The sequence below is a fragment of the Molossus molossus genome, unplaced genomic scaffold, assembly GCF_014108415.1.
Source record: "Molossus molossus isolate mMolMol1 unplaced genomic scaffold, mMolMol1.p scaffold_m16_p_1, whole genome shotgun sequence".
Lineage (NCBI taxonomy): Eukaryota > Metazoa > Chordata > Mammalia > Chiroptera > Molossidae > Molossus > Molossus molossus.
Window position 1 is genome coordinate 208879116 of NW_023425344.1, and position 15089 is coordinate 208894204.

The 15089-nt window shown below is 39.3% G+C and overlaps 1 protein-coding gene across 6 annotated transcripts in view; it reads right to left on the minus strand.

Annotated features, from left to right (window-relative positions):
• Positions 1–7087: 7087 nt before the first annotated feature.
• The window catches only part of FERMT2 (fermitin family member 2), a 77329-nt gene continuing 69327 nt past the window's right edge, over positions 7088–15089 (minus strand). For 2 of the 6 annotated variants that reach the window (XM_036281527.1, XM_036281514.1), the window contains 7 exons: positions 13882–13988; positions 13558–13779; positions 11116–11139; positions 10572–10592; positions 9862–9986; positions 9396–9537; positions 7140–8351 (listed from right to left, as the gene is read on the minus strand). In XM_036281527.1, coding sequence (XP_036137420.1) covers positions 8178–8351; positions 9396–9537; positions 9862–9986; positions 10572–10592; positions 11116–11139; positions 13558–13779; positions 13882–13988 — 815 coding nt within the window. In that variant the 3' untranslated portion in view covers positions 7140–8177. Of the gene's footprint in view, positions 8352–9395; positions 9538–9861; positions 9987–10571; positions 10593–11115; positions 11140–13557; positions 13780–13881; positions 13989–15089 lie in introns of all 6 variants that reach the window. The other 4 variants (XM_036281550.1, XM_036281535.1, XM_036281543.1 and 1 more) reach the window with 3 other exon arrangements.

A 15089-nucleotide genomic window follows, 5' to 3' on the forward strand; every position in this document is an offset into this window, starting at 1 on the left:
GGCCACGGTGACTTTTAGTGTCACACAGTTTCACACTGGACTTTAGAATCACCAACAGTCTATCTTTTAGGAATGCAGCAAGTTGACTCTCCAGTAGAAGAGAAAAATATTTGCCACTTCTTTTTAATGTTTAAAAGTCTTGCACATTTAAAAATTTTAATCATACTATGTGTTCTGCAGCTAAATTTTTGGTTCGGCATTGGTTGCAATTCTTCCATTTTGTTTTTGTAATGGAATTTATTCACTGCTGCTATTTTATTCCATTTTACAAGTGTGTTATAGTTTATCCACTCTATTGTGATGGCCATCTGACTGTTTCTGGTTTCTTGCTATTGTAAGGAGCTCTGCTGTGCAATCTCGTACATCTCCTGATGTGCACATGCAGGTTTCTCCAGGGCGTACACATGCACACCTCCAGGGCGTACACATGCACACTTAGGAGTGGAGTTGCTGGGTTGCAGGAGCATGTTGAATTTCACTAGATGATGTCAAAGTATTTCCGAGGTGCTCTTTTCCCATTTATACTCCCACCAACATTAAATATTCCAATGAGCCTACATACCAGCAATTCCTGATATTGTCAGACTGAAATTGTTTTTAATCCTCGCCTGAGGATATATATATATTTTTTTAAGATTGGCTTTTAGGGAGAGAGGAGAGATATCGAGGTGAGAGAGAAACATAGATCGGTTGCCTTCTGTATGTGCCCTGACTGGGGATCACACCAGAAACCTAGGCATGTGCCCTGAACAGGAGTTGAACCTGCAACCTTTTGGTGTATGACGCTCCAACCAGGCACCTGGCCAGGCCAGACTGAAAATTTTACATACTAGGTGTGCAACTGTATTTTAGTTATATTTAAAATTTGTTCTTTCCCCATTTTCTAGACTAGTAGTGAAGTTGAACAGTTTTGCATAGATCTTTGTGGCCATTCAGTCTTCCTCTTTTGTGAAGCACTCATTCCAGTGTTTTGTCCATTTTTCTTTTGGCCTGGTCCGTTGAGCATGTGTGAGTGTTTATATTCTAGATACTAATCCTTTGTCCATTATGTGTTGCAAATATCTCCTCTCAATTTGATTTTTCTCTTTATTCTTTATAGTTCTCATTTTAATGTGTTTTATGTTTTATGCCTTAATACCCCAAATCTTTCCTCAATGTCATATAATTGCTCTCTTATGTCATCTTTTAAAAGTTTTAGTTTTACTTTTCTCATTTAAGTCTTTAATCCATTTCGCATTGATTTGGACCACTACATACACATATGAGGTAATGGTCCAAGTGGCTTTGTTTGATCAAGGTGACCGCTGGCACCATTCATTGGAAGTCCTCTGTCTCGTCCTGGTGCAAGGCTGCTCTCGGAAATGAAGTTTCCATACGTGTGCATGTTTGTTTCTGTTACACTCATGATATAGCTTCATACTGACTTCTTGCTACCTGCTAAGGCTACTGCCCCCACCTGTTGTTCACCAGGAGTGTTTTGGCGGCTGTTGGCTATTTGCTGTCCTGGATTAGAAGAAATGCTGTTTTCCAAATGTCCCTTCTCGGAGCTACTGGAGTTTATGATTAGGTAAGGAAGATGGAGGCAAGATTTAGATATGCTGGTCAGTAAACCTGAGGGTAAATATGTTTACTTGATCATCAAGTTTGCAAAATTTAGATTTGAGAATTTATGCCCATAAAGTGTTCTCTTCTTCATCGTGCGATATCTACAAGCCATATTAATACAGAAATGTTCGACTTGTTTGTTGGTTGTGCTGTTTTTATCACAAATTTAATTAACATTGAACTTGGACCACTTCCCTGAGCAGTAATACAGATAATGCCTGGCCAGTGAAACCCCATGAGACTATAATTAGATCTCATGAAATAATGGTCTCAAATTATTTTAAGTGCTTGTAATTTTTAGTATATGCAGGCTCATGCATAAATATTAGAAGGGAAACTCAACTCGGGGTATGTGATTGGTAACTGTTGACTAAGGGAACAGAGAATTTTAATGCACACATTCAGCCTGGGAAACTCTGCATTGTTTATTAAATAAAGCAGAGAAAGCAAGAGAGGAATCAGCACATGGGAAATAAGGTCACCAGATAAGGCTTTTTATTTTATTTTAGCTACTCTGTTTCCTGTTCTGGGTGGCTCTGTGATCCACTGAGAATTTCATTCCTTACCCAGACGGAAAACTTCCCATTTCCTGTCACTCTCTCTACTGCCTCCCCCATTCTTTTCTATTTTTTTCCTTTTCTTTTTATTCCTCCCCCATTCTTGAGCTGCCAAACCAAAGCAGTTCAAACAGATACACAGTTAATTTGTTGACGAGCACAGAGCTTTCAGTAAACAGCTCCCTGGATGTCGCTGTGCAGAGATGACGGCTCCATGGCACGGTCAGAGGATGCTGTGGCCGTTAGTCTGCACCCGCCCATACAGCACAGCTCAGCCCGTCTTTGCAGCTGCGGAGCGCAGAGCCACAAAGGGAATGGCTGGCATAGCTACAGACACGTTTGTTACTGGAGGTGCAGGATTTTTTTTTTTTTGAATCAGCATCAACATTTTTAGAGTGAAGCAGAGCATGGATGGCAGCTGTGCAGGTTATGCTTTTAGGAGACACATTCGGGGTCAGTGATGATACTGTCACAAAGGGATGCATTTCAGGAAGCCCCATCCTCCTGTTTTCTGAATTACCAGAGTGGTGAAAATGTTCTCATGCTTTAGGTCGCTCGTGTAGAAACAGCAGCAGCCCTTGTCAGACTTCGAGGTGGTAGAAACAGGAGAGGCACAGGATAGGGATGTGTTACCGAGGATTTAAAAAAAAAAAAAGTTTTGAGTTAAACAAACAACCTAATGTTTTACTGGGAAACTATCATATTCAATGTAGGTACAGTGTTGAGTATTTTAAACGTTTTATTTAACTTTGTCAGGTATTTCTCCAGATATAGTTAGAGTCAGGAACCCAGGTGGGTCTGACCCCACTTCATCACTGATAACTAAAGGCACCTTAATAAAACTTTTAACAACAAAAAAAGGGACAAATGCCTTCTGCCACCTTGTTGCTTTTTGGGTGTAAGAGCAGATCAAGAACGGCCAGTGGCTTTCCTTCTGCAAAGCTCATGTCTCCAGGGTAATGGATGTGTTAAGTAGATGGTGGGAATCCTTTCATAATATATACCTATATCAGATCACCAAGATGTACTTTCAATATCTTACCGTTTTGTCAATTATACCTCAGGAAAGCTGAAAAAAAAAAAAACAACAGTTCATGTCTCTAGGTCCCTGACTTTTGAAGTTCAAGGCTGTGTTAAAAACTTGTAGCAAGTTAAGATTACTTATTAACTCAGGAGCTTCCAGGTGTCTAACCTGCTGATTTAAAAGAGTCCAAGGAAGCTGGGTTGGTCCACATGACACTGTCACACAGCGGAAATGCATCTCCGGCCCCAGCCATGTTCTTTTCAGACTGTTGATGTCCCCGTGGAGAGACCACTACCAGTAGGGTTCTTCGGGATTCATGAAGGGTTTTTTTTAATAAATTTATTTTTCAATTACAGTTGACATACAATGTTACAGGGTGGGGCAACAGTAGATTTACAGTAGTGAGTACATAAAAAGTTTACTCTTGTATTGTTATTTATCAATCACTGTGTTATTATTCCATACAAACACCTGTGAGCCTGTTTTTGCCCCACCCTGATGTTAGTTTCAGGTGCACAGTGTAGTGATTAGACATTTAGATGCCTTACAAAGTGATCACCTGAGTAAGTCTAGTACCCATCTGACTATTTTTTATAACTGGCAATTTGTACTTCTTAATCCTTTTTTTTTTTTTTTTTATCCTCACCCGAGGACATTTTTGCATTTTTTGTTCAGACAGAGCGGGAGGGAGAGAGAGGAAGAGAGAGAGAGAAACATCGATGTGAAGGGACACATCGAGTGGCTGCCACCCACACGACCAACCAGGGCCGGGGACAAACTGCAACCGAGGTACGTGCCCTTAGCGGGAACCGAACCTGGGTCTTTCTGTACCGCAGGCCGATGCTCCAACCGCTGAGCCAAACCGGCCAGGGCTCCTTTCATCTTTTTTACCCATCCCCCAATCTCCCTTCCATCTGGTGACCATCAATCTGTTCCCAGTATCTATGAGTTCGTCTGTTTTGTTTTGTAGATTCCACATATAAGCAAAATCATATCGTATTTGTCTGTCTTATTTCACTTAGCGTAACCTTTAGTCTCAATCCATGTTGTCACATATAGCAAGATTTCATTTCTTTTATTTTTATTGTCTTTATGGATTTTCAGAGAGGGAGAGAGAGAAACATCAATGAGAGAGAACATAAATTGGCTGCCTCCTGCATGCCCCCTACTGGGGATCGGGCCCATAACTTGGGCATGTGCCCTGACCGGGAATCGAACCAGCACCCTCATGGTGCATGGGTCAACGCTCAACCACTGAGCCACAAGGGCCTGGCAGATTTCATTTCTTTTTATGGCTAATATTCCACTGTATGTATGTACATTTTTATCCATTCATCTGCTGATGGACACCTAGATTGCTTGGCTATTGAAAATAATGCTATAATAGTCCTGACTGGTGTGGCTCAGTCCGTTGGAGCATCCTCCCTTATACCAAAGGGTGGCAGGTTTGATTCCCAGTCAGGGCACATACCCAGGTCGTCGGTTCGACCCCTAGTTGCGTTATGGGCAGGAGACAACCAATCAATATTACTCTTTTCCTTCCTCTCCCTAAAAACAAATAAATAAATAATAATGCTGCAGTGAACATAGGGGTGCATATATCTTTTTGAATTAGTGTTTGGATTTCTTCAGATAAATGCCCAGGAGTGGAATTGCTTGGTTATATGGCAGTTCTATTTTATTTTTTTTTAATCCTCACCTGAGGACATTTCTCCATTTTTTGTACAGATAGAGTGGGAGGGAGAGAGAGGAAGAGAGAGAGAGAGAGAAACATCGATGTGAAGGGACACATCGAGTGGCTGCTACCCGCAGGACCAACTAGGGCCAGGGACAAACTGCAACCGAAGTACGTGCCCTTAGCGGGAACCGAACCCGGGTCTCTCCGGACCGCAGGCTGACGCTCTAACCACTGAGCCAAACCGGCCAGGGCTGGCAGTTCTATTTTTAATTTTTTGAGGAATGATTTGTTTTTAACAGTACTGGCTGGATAAGGAGATAGAAATCTGGGTTCACTTCCAGCTCTGCCTTGGCACTAATTATAGCTGTGTGACTTTGAACAGGTCACATGGCCTCTCTGAGCCACATCTATAAAACAAGGGGGCTGGACTGTATGACTCTTTGGAAGAGCTAATGCATGTGAAAGAAGTTAGCAAAGCTTGTAATGTGTAGCTGCGGTGCAAAAACATGTTCGTTTCCTCCGTATCAAAATCTTGTGCTGAGCCCTGGCCGGTCTGGCTCAGCGGTTAGAGCGTCGGCCTGCGGTCCAGAGAGACCCGGGTTTGGTTCCCGCTAAGGGCACATACCTCAGTTGCAGTTTGTCCCCAGCCCTAGGTGGGTCGTGCGGGAGGCAGTCACTCGATATGTCTCTTTCATGTCAATGTTTCTCTCTCTCTTCCTCTCTCTCCTTCTCACTGTCTGAATAAAAAATAGAAAAAATGTCCTCGGGTGAGGATAAAAAGAAAAAAAAAATTAAAAAAATTTGTGCTGAGACTATAAAAATTCTAAGTTGTAGTAATTCCTTGATTTCCAAAATAACCATCATTGTATTCAATAAACAAATGTGTTAACTGATCCTAGGTAGAAACCATGAGGCTCAGGCCCAGTTCTCATGGAACTGAGACTGTATGAGGGACACTAAGATATACTCAAATAATGATGATGATTGCTCACGTTCCAGAAAGGACCACGTCAATGCAGCTCAGAGGAATTAGAGAAATTTTCTGGCTGTGAGGAAACTTTCAAGTATTAAAAGAGAGAATGCTGAGCCCTTGCTAACGTTTCTGAAGATACTAGAAAGATTAGATTTGGACAGGTAGAGTCTGGAAGAAGGTTTGAGGAAGAAGACATCCGAGGTTTGGGAAATAACATGGAGATGGGCAAGTGCAAGGTGTGTCTGGAAAATATCTGTTCAGTTTGATCGGCGTGACGGGCTACTGGGGGAAGAGGATGGAAATGAGAGCTGGGAAGACCTCTGGGCACTTAGCTGCAGGCAACCAGGAGGCCCAGGGCTGAGACACAGCTGGTGCTGTGCTGGGGCTGAACGCATCGCAAACTGCCGGGAGGCAGTGGGGCAACCGAGGCAGAAGACTCAGCAGAGGCTGTTCTCACTTGTGGGGAGGCTGCGGGACTATAAAGGAGTGGCGGGTTGCCATTGTCTAAATATAGTTTAGGGCCTTTAGCAAGTGATTATACAAGCTGGTGACCTGTACTTAAGATGAGGAAAGGAAATGTACTTCTTAAAACTTTTACTTTAATGAGAAGGAGCTCTTAAATTTTGGAGTGAGGCCTGCTATGACCTGGCCTTTGAGTACAAAGAAAAGCCCTGGAGAAGGACTGGGAGCCTTGCTTTAGAATCTGCTGCACCACGGCAGGCACAGGACAGACCTGCATTTCAGACGCGACAGCAAGGACGAGAAAGACACACGGTGGCATGAGGGAAAATCAGTTAGACTCGAACTGATAAATGCAACAGGTAAAGGAGAAAATCTATGACTAAAGTTTTGAGTCTGAATGATGAAATAATATCAGTAACCGTAGAAATCAATAAATGTATGGAGTGTTTTTTTTTTAAACTGAGGGTCATTTTGCTATTTAAAACAAATTCTGTCCAAGTCAATAATGTCTGTTCATCTGTTATATTTTTGTTTATAACTACATTTCTGACATTTAAAGATTATACAGTTCATTTTATTTTAGTAGTAGGAAAATTGAGAAATTCTCAATTTAGGGAAGAATCTATCTTAGAGATAAGTATCTCTATCTAGTAACACTTTAGAATACTAGCAAACTGTTTCTCATAACACAAGATGTATAGGTAGGCAAAGCATTTCCAAAAGGCAAAAGTTCACTTTATAAAGTTAATGCTATGTAAACTGTAAAAAGAAGAAATACATTAAAAAAAATTAAATAAAAGATTTTGCTTTTATTTAAAATAAAATGCATTTATACAGTCTTTAAACCATGGGTTATTGGACAATACTGGTAATCCACCCTCCCTGGCACCCTTTTGGGCTGCGTGAGCTCGGAGTTGTTTGACTAGCACCAATGCGGATTTGTAACAGCACACCAGACTAGAACACGGCCAGTCCAGGCATCAGAGTTAAGGACATTGTGGCAAATCATGACTATATTGAAGTCATTCTTAATTCAGCAGATATTAAAACTGCACATTAATTATATTTTTAAAAGCATTTAATTAATGTAAAGATGTTACATATCTAAGCCATTTGCTAGTTGTGAGTAATTTTTAAAAAACTGTACAATTTTATAAAATTTGTGTTTGTACATTAGTTACACAAAATGCATACTTCATAGACCTTTACTTCATATTGTAATGCAAAAGTTGCATATTTTAGGCAGACAGTGAATATGCTGGTGAATACTAAGTGTGGTAATACAATATGGTGTAAAAATAAAAACACAAGACAATATACATACATGCTTATTCAAGGACAAAAACAAACCAAGCATAACAGACTAACAGCATTTTCCTTCAAGGTTAAACAATGACATTAAATATCAGGCATCTTTTGTAGACCCGATTTATTGGGGTGGGGGAGTTCAAATGGCTACCAGAAGTAGAATTTTTTAAAAACACAAGGTCAAATTAAACATACATTAAAACACATGCATTAACATGATAAATAGACTTCATATAGTTTAAGCCCTGGATAGCTGTAAAGTAGATGGCTTGAGTTTCTTAGTTTGGCTAGCTTAAATCAGTGATATATTGTTCCTGACTTGCCCACGACTTTGGTTTTCAACTCTTGGCCCTAAGGAATGTGTGCCACATTCAAGTTCATATACTGTATCCTGATAGCAGATTATAGTCGTGCTTGTTAGTGCACATAGTAACTGGTCTGGTAAGGCAAAAAAGTTTTCATGATAAAATGATCAATTTCAAGCTTACTTTATTAAGCAGCATATAACAAACAACAGCTTTTAGAGTTAAATTGTTATGGCCATGGAGTTTCATTACACAGTACTTCTATTTACACCCAACCACTGGTAAGTTTGTAGAACATCTCTTCATCTAAACTCTCATTTTGGTCTTTTGCTCGTGTAGAGAGAAATATGTAACCACCAATGAATTCATGAACCACTTTGCAATCTACTTCAGTACAAATGAAGGACAATCGTACTTCATCTGCAAACTCTACGGTGACCTGGAACAAAGACAAAGAACTATAAGTCTCAGTAAAACTACACACAGGTGGGTCCAAGCAAAGCTACGGTGCTATTTAAAATCCGCCCTATCACAAAACACTTGATCCTCAAATACTCTTCTTTAATCCTAAATTAATGTCTTCAAGTCCAAAAGAATAAGTAAAGGTTACTAAGCCCCTCCCCCACTCCTTTTTAGTTTTCATGTTCTGAAAAGGAAGACTGGGGGTTTAGGTCATTAAGTTCCCAAATGGTCTCTGGTGATTCGATTAATGAGAATGTCTCTCTTCAAGTCCTGGGAGAAAACCTACTTCCTGTGTTTAATTTAATATTTGCTTTAGACATTTAACCTTTAGGTATCATGTTTAAATATTTCATAAATATGGAATTCTAATGAAGTAATAGGAATTGATACAACAAATCCAGTGATCTTAAAACAAATGACTAATTAAAGATTCTATTTATTTTAGATGACATCCATGTGCTCCGGGGCGGGGGCAGCACGACACCAGCAGACGTGCCAGGTTTCAGAGCCCTCGACATCCCAGTCTGAATCCTGACTCTGCTACCAAGTGTGTGATCTTGGACGACAGCCCTGACCTCTCCATTTCAGTCCTCATTTATATAGCAGGATAATCCATCTACTTCACAAAGTTGTGGTGAGGTTCAGAATTAGGGTACAAATGTAAAACATTTACTATCATGCCTGGCACAAAGTAGGCATTCAATAAACCCGAGGACATTTTTCCATTTTTTGTTCAGGTAGAGTGGGAGGGAGGGAGGGAGAGAGAGAGAGAGAGAGAGAGAGAGAGAGAGAGAGAGAAACATCGACGTGAAAGGGACACATCGAGTGGTTGCCACCCGCACAACCGACCAGGGCTGGGGACAAACTGCAACCGAGGTACATGCCCTTAGCGGGAACCGAACCCGGGTCTCTCGGGACCGCAGGCCGACGCTCTAACCGCTGAGCCAAACCGGCCAGGGCAGTTTTTAATTCTTAATTTACTAATTTTTAGCAGTATTTAAGTAATATTGTTACAGCTTACCATTTTTATTTCCCAGTTTACATTCCACTGCTTCATGTTACTGAAACGCCATGTTTTAATTGCGTCTCCTGTGCTGGCATCCATCCTGATCAGTCTGTTGTATGTAATTCCAATAAGGTCTTCCTTTTTGCCCCCTTGGAACCTATAGCATTAAAAACATAGTAAATAATGTTTGAAAACATATAAGGGGTGAGGCGACATGTTGGTCTGTTTTTCTTCAACATATGTGCTCTTTAACTCTAAGAAAAATGTTAGTCTTATACAAGTAACAACAGAAATGCAATCATTTTGAATTTTCAATGTAAAAATTAATTACAAATATATCCCAACATTCTTTAAATTCTACTATAAAATAGGTTAATGGATCTCAGTAGCTTTTAAGTGTTTATTTTCTAATTACATACAGCAGATTAAGTAAAAAGGAACAGATTAAGTTTACATGTAGGTGCTTAGTAGAACCACTGACCTTGCAATAAAGTGTGTGATGCCGAATTCTGGTAAGGACTGCCAAGCTTGAATAAATCTCATCTTGGCTTCAATTAGACTCATCTGAGCTACATTCTGATGGGCCTCCAAAATTCTTGCTGTTATCTAAATATGAGTGAACATCAACAGTACCTTTACCATTAGATGTTATTCTTTCATGGCAGATTAGAGACAAAAAGCTTATAAAATGGATTTGTGTGTCCCACCCCAAAATCCTAAGATGCAAGAGTTGGAATTGGAAAGCTACATTTGGGAATTTTAGTAAAATGACTTTTCAAAATAAACCTTGATATATTTCTTCTTAATTTCAGTTTCCTAATCAAGAAAAAAAAGTACATAGGAATATATAACTGCCACTCTCGACACATAATCCAAGTACACACATGTATGATTATAAAACATCACATTCTAATTCTCACATACATGGGGAGTTTTAAAGTTAGTATCAAGATACATGATTCAAATGAGTCCCTAGAATACAAGTTTCTAACAAATATCTATTACCATAATAATTTTTAAAAATTTCTAAAGGAATCATTAGAAAAGTTAAACTTTAATATAAATTATACTCATGCTGGGAAGGCTACTCCCACGAGGAGTGGAAGGAAATTAATCCATGAGGGGAGACTGTAGCTAGGGCTTTAAATGTATTTATTTTTATTTATTTTTTGGTATATATGGAGAACTTACCAAATCTCTTATATAGCCTGGCTGAAGATGGCAATGCGAGGAAAAGAAAAAAGAAGCAGAAAGAAAAAAAAAGGCAATCAGAAAATACGGCAATGAAGCAAAGAAAAAGTTGCGGTAACCTGCAAACCAAAATTCAGCCAAAAAAACCATGCGAAAAATTATTTAGGTGGAAACCAAGCCAAGTAAATGCAAGCATGAAAATGGAAATGAGGAAGCAGTGGTTATTTCCATTAAGAATATTGAGAAACACTCCACATTATTTTAAATTGTTAAGTGTTACTAAAATTAAGGGTAGAGAAGGTTGAGGGAAAAAAATAAAGAACAAAATACCCTTTTCTCCCTCATGTACCAGTTCTTACTGGTTAGGGTAAAGCCAATTATTTTAGTAGCAAAATCAAAATTATTATTTAAAAGCCTTCAATACTATCTCAGATCGAGTCAGATAATATGATCCATGCACCGTTTTTCAGAAATAATTTGAAGGCATAAAATAAGTAGTGACGGTCCTGTTTGTTTACACAAGAAAAGCAAACCCCTCAATTACCATCTGTTTTTTGCATCCTTTTTCCTGGAAGGGAAAATAAAGAGATGCCATACACTACACTAGGAATGGTGGTTATAAACATACTAGTCCAATTCAATTTGGATTAACATGAATAAAATGTAGAACTCTTTTTAAAATGTAAAAGTCCAATTTGGGAGTCATATTCATGTGAATATAGCCATAGCAAGTTTAGTTAATTAATATGTAGCTTTGAGGAATTAGAGATTTAAATATAAAAAAGCCTAGCCCTGGCCGGTCTGGCTCAGCGGTTAGAGCGTCGGCCTGCAGTCCTGAGAGACCCGGGTTCGGTTCCCGCTAAGGGCATGTACCTCGGTTGCAGTTTGTCCCCGGCCCTGGTTGGTCGTGTGGGTGGCAGCCACTTGATGTGTCCCTTTCACATCGATGTATCTCTCTCTCTCTCTCTCTTCCTCTCTCTCCCTCCCATTCTATCTGTACAAAAAATGGAAAAATGTCCTCAGGTGAGGATGAAAAAAAAAAGCCTATATTGATGGACCCAAAAGAAAACAATGCACTGATGTCCTGGTAGGGATGAAGGAATGACTGGCCCTGAAGGCCACTGGATTGTACAAGTCAACAATTACTGAGTATCATGTCCAGGGACCCATACAGCACCTAACGTGCCATAATAATAAACTCCTGCCTATCAGCACTTACTAGGTGTCAGGGCAATACATGGCTTGTACCTTCTGGGAACAACCTGTAAATCTTATTAGGAAAAGCAGGATTATAAAAGAATGTGTGTTTGGCCGGTGTGGCTCAGTGGTTGAGCGTCGACCCATGCACCAAGAGGTCGCCGGTTCAATTCCCAGTCAGGGCACAGGCCCAGGTTGTGGGCCCGATCCCCAGTGGGGGGTTATGTAGGAGGTAGCTAATCGATGTTCTCTCTCATCGATGTTTCTATCTCTCTCTCCCTCTCCCATCCTACCTCTCTCAAATCAATAAAGAAAAAAAAAAAAAAAAGAATGTGCATCTGACAAGATGCCAATGTAGAAGACAAGGATCCTTAACCGGGGACCACACACATCCTGCCCGTTAAGGACAGTCAAACATGCATTGTCTTTTCCTCAACAGAATGTTCAGTTGACAATCTAGTCAAAAACTTTTCAAAGTGAAAACAATACCTTTCTTTGACAGCTAAACCAACATTTGGCCGTTTTGACAATTATACTTTATGATTGTTTTTCCCCCTGACAGTTAATAGTGAAAATAAGATTGCTAAGATTTGAATTTATTCATTGCCTTTGAGGCAAACGAATCCACTTTCTGAAACAAGTTTCTTTTCCAATAATTTTTAAATGAAATTACTAAGAATAAAAATAAAAAAATTAGTATTTGATTCACTCTGCCTTTTAAATTGACAATCTACATTCCACCAAGCTCCCCAGGGCAGCATATCCTCCATTCCTTACTACTCCCACATAGAGCACGACTGTGGGATAAACAATGTCCATGTAGCTTACACAGCCTCAGTCACTTAAAGACAAATACTTGGAGATTAAAACTTCTGAACATTTTAAGTTTCTATTTAAGTGATGTCACTCCTATGATAAGCATTATATTTAAAAGTTAAGAGTTACTAAGTGTTCTAGGTATATCATTCAAACTTTACAGTAATGTTTTAAAATTATTCCTTGAAGATCAAAATGAAACTAGATAAAAATAAAATATTTATTTTAGAAGTCTTCTTCACCTCCCACTCCCATCCTCCAAACTAAAGCTTTTCCTTTTATAGCAAGATGTTTGTGTAGAGAACACTGGGGTTATCCCAAAGTGAAATTCCCCTGCAAAAAACCTTTATGTTATACTGAAGAACCATTTTCCTAAATAGCAATCCTTTTTTTAATATATTAATTTCCAGGAGAGGAATTCTAAAGAATGAACAAAAACAGTGAATGTCAAGGAAATTTTACCAAATTTTGTCACATTATGCAAATCTTGATTAGGTTTTGACTGTTAATGTTAAGAAAAGATGATGTTTAAATGTAGACTATGTCTGTCTACCTTATAAAATTTATTTCTAAAGCTGAAAAAAGCCCATTTCAACAGCAAGAGGAGTCAAAACAGATTGTGAAGGGAAATGAAAAACTGCATGAATTAAGGACACAAAGCATTAAGACCATATTTAATTTGCTGAATGAATATCCTGTTAACAGAGTGGTTTCCTCAAATTTAGAATAAATATATTCCTAATTATTCTACCTTGTTATCTAGCCTATTGAAATGATAAAGGTATTTTTAAAATTACCAATTTAAATGGAAGGCTATTTATTTCTGATTTTATATTCTAGTCACCTGATATGACATTAAGTCTACCAACTAAGACTAAAAAGTTTTAAAAGGGGAACTACATTTAAAGTATGTGTACAAAACTGGAAAATACACCAGCAGAGAAGAGTGGATGAAGTAAAATGAACCAAGTACCTGCTTGTTCTTGTACTTTTTTAGATAGCGCGGGGACACCAAACACTCCGGATTGATATCCGTTGTGATCTGCTCTGGTATCAATTGAGGGTCTGGGTTTAAATGCTGCATCTTCAGAAAGGAAAGAATATTCTGAACTTCTAGGTTGTAAGAACTGTCTGCCATGGTCTTGCCCTTGGAGGCCAATCTGCAGGCTGCCATCCAGTGGGCATACTGCTTTTCCTGTTGAAAAGGAACACTGAGATATGACCTGGGTCACGAGGGATCTTCTGAGCATAAAACATGAGGATGACTGGTTAACTCACTAAGGAACTGGAATCTTACATTGTCACAACGAAGCCATATTTCATTCATGCCCTCGGCAACTGGAATCAGGAGCTTAATGTTAAATTTCTGGCCAGAAATGTTTACATCTGGGGTGACTTCACATCCTGTAATAAAAAGAAAAACTAATTATTAAAACAGTCAGATTTACTTTAAAAAAAAAATCCCCACCCAGGGATATTTTTCAATTGTTTTTTAGATAGAATGAAAGAGGGTGGGGTGGAGAGAAACATCGATGTCAGAGAGACACACTGATTGGATGCTTTCTGCACAACCCTGACCAGGGCCAGGGATCGAACCTGCAACCCTTGACCAGGAACTGAACCCGAGAACCTTTGGTCTGAGGGCTGGTCAAATTTACTTTTAAAAATCCCAAGCCAATACAGGGATCCCTCTTTTTATGGCATCTTAGTATGTAGAATTTTGCTGTTATGAAATCTATAGATCAGGGAATAAATTCTTTATGCGCAGTGATTTTGTTTGGAGTGGAGCAGAGCTAGAGAGACCTAATATAGAGTGGAGGTGATGGCACAGAGGTCCTGATGAAAAGATAGGACCAAACAACACACCTTGCACTCCAACAAGTTTTGATGTATGTTGTTTTAATATTATTCAGTTCTTTGAATCTTAGGTTATTTGGGGTTTTTAAGTATCTAAATGTTCAGGGATTTAAAAATGGCTTTCTATAATTAAATTCTGACTTAACTGTGTTTCAGGGGTGGGGAAACTTTTTTCTGCCAAGGGTCATTTGGACAGTTATGACATCATTGAAGGGCCATACAAAATCATTAACTTAAAAATTAGCCTGCTGTATTTGGTCAGGCTAATTTGGTGAGGCTGTGATGCTGGCTGGTATTGATTTCGAGGGCCTTATGTGGCCCTCAGGCCAGTCGTTCCCCACCCCTGGCAATAAATGAATTTATTACGCCTTTAAAAATACGTGAGGGGGATTAGCCAGTTTGAGCTCGAGTCCTATATGGGAGCCCCTAGCCCTTAATCAACTCTGTGAAGCATTAGCTGGTAGCTTTCCATAAGAAAACACAGATCTATTGAACCCATAACCAGTTAGATAATGGGGAAATGGCTGGCATACATAGGCAGTAACCAGTGTAACAGTGGAGAAGAGCTTTGCAATCAGACAGATTTGGGTTCCAGACCTTTCTGTACCATTTAATAGTTATGGCCAATTTATATCTCTAAGCCCAAAT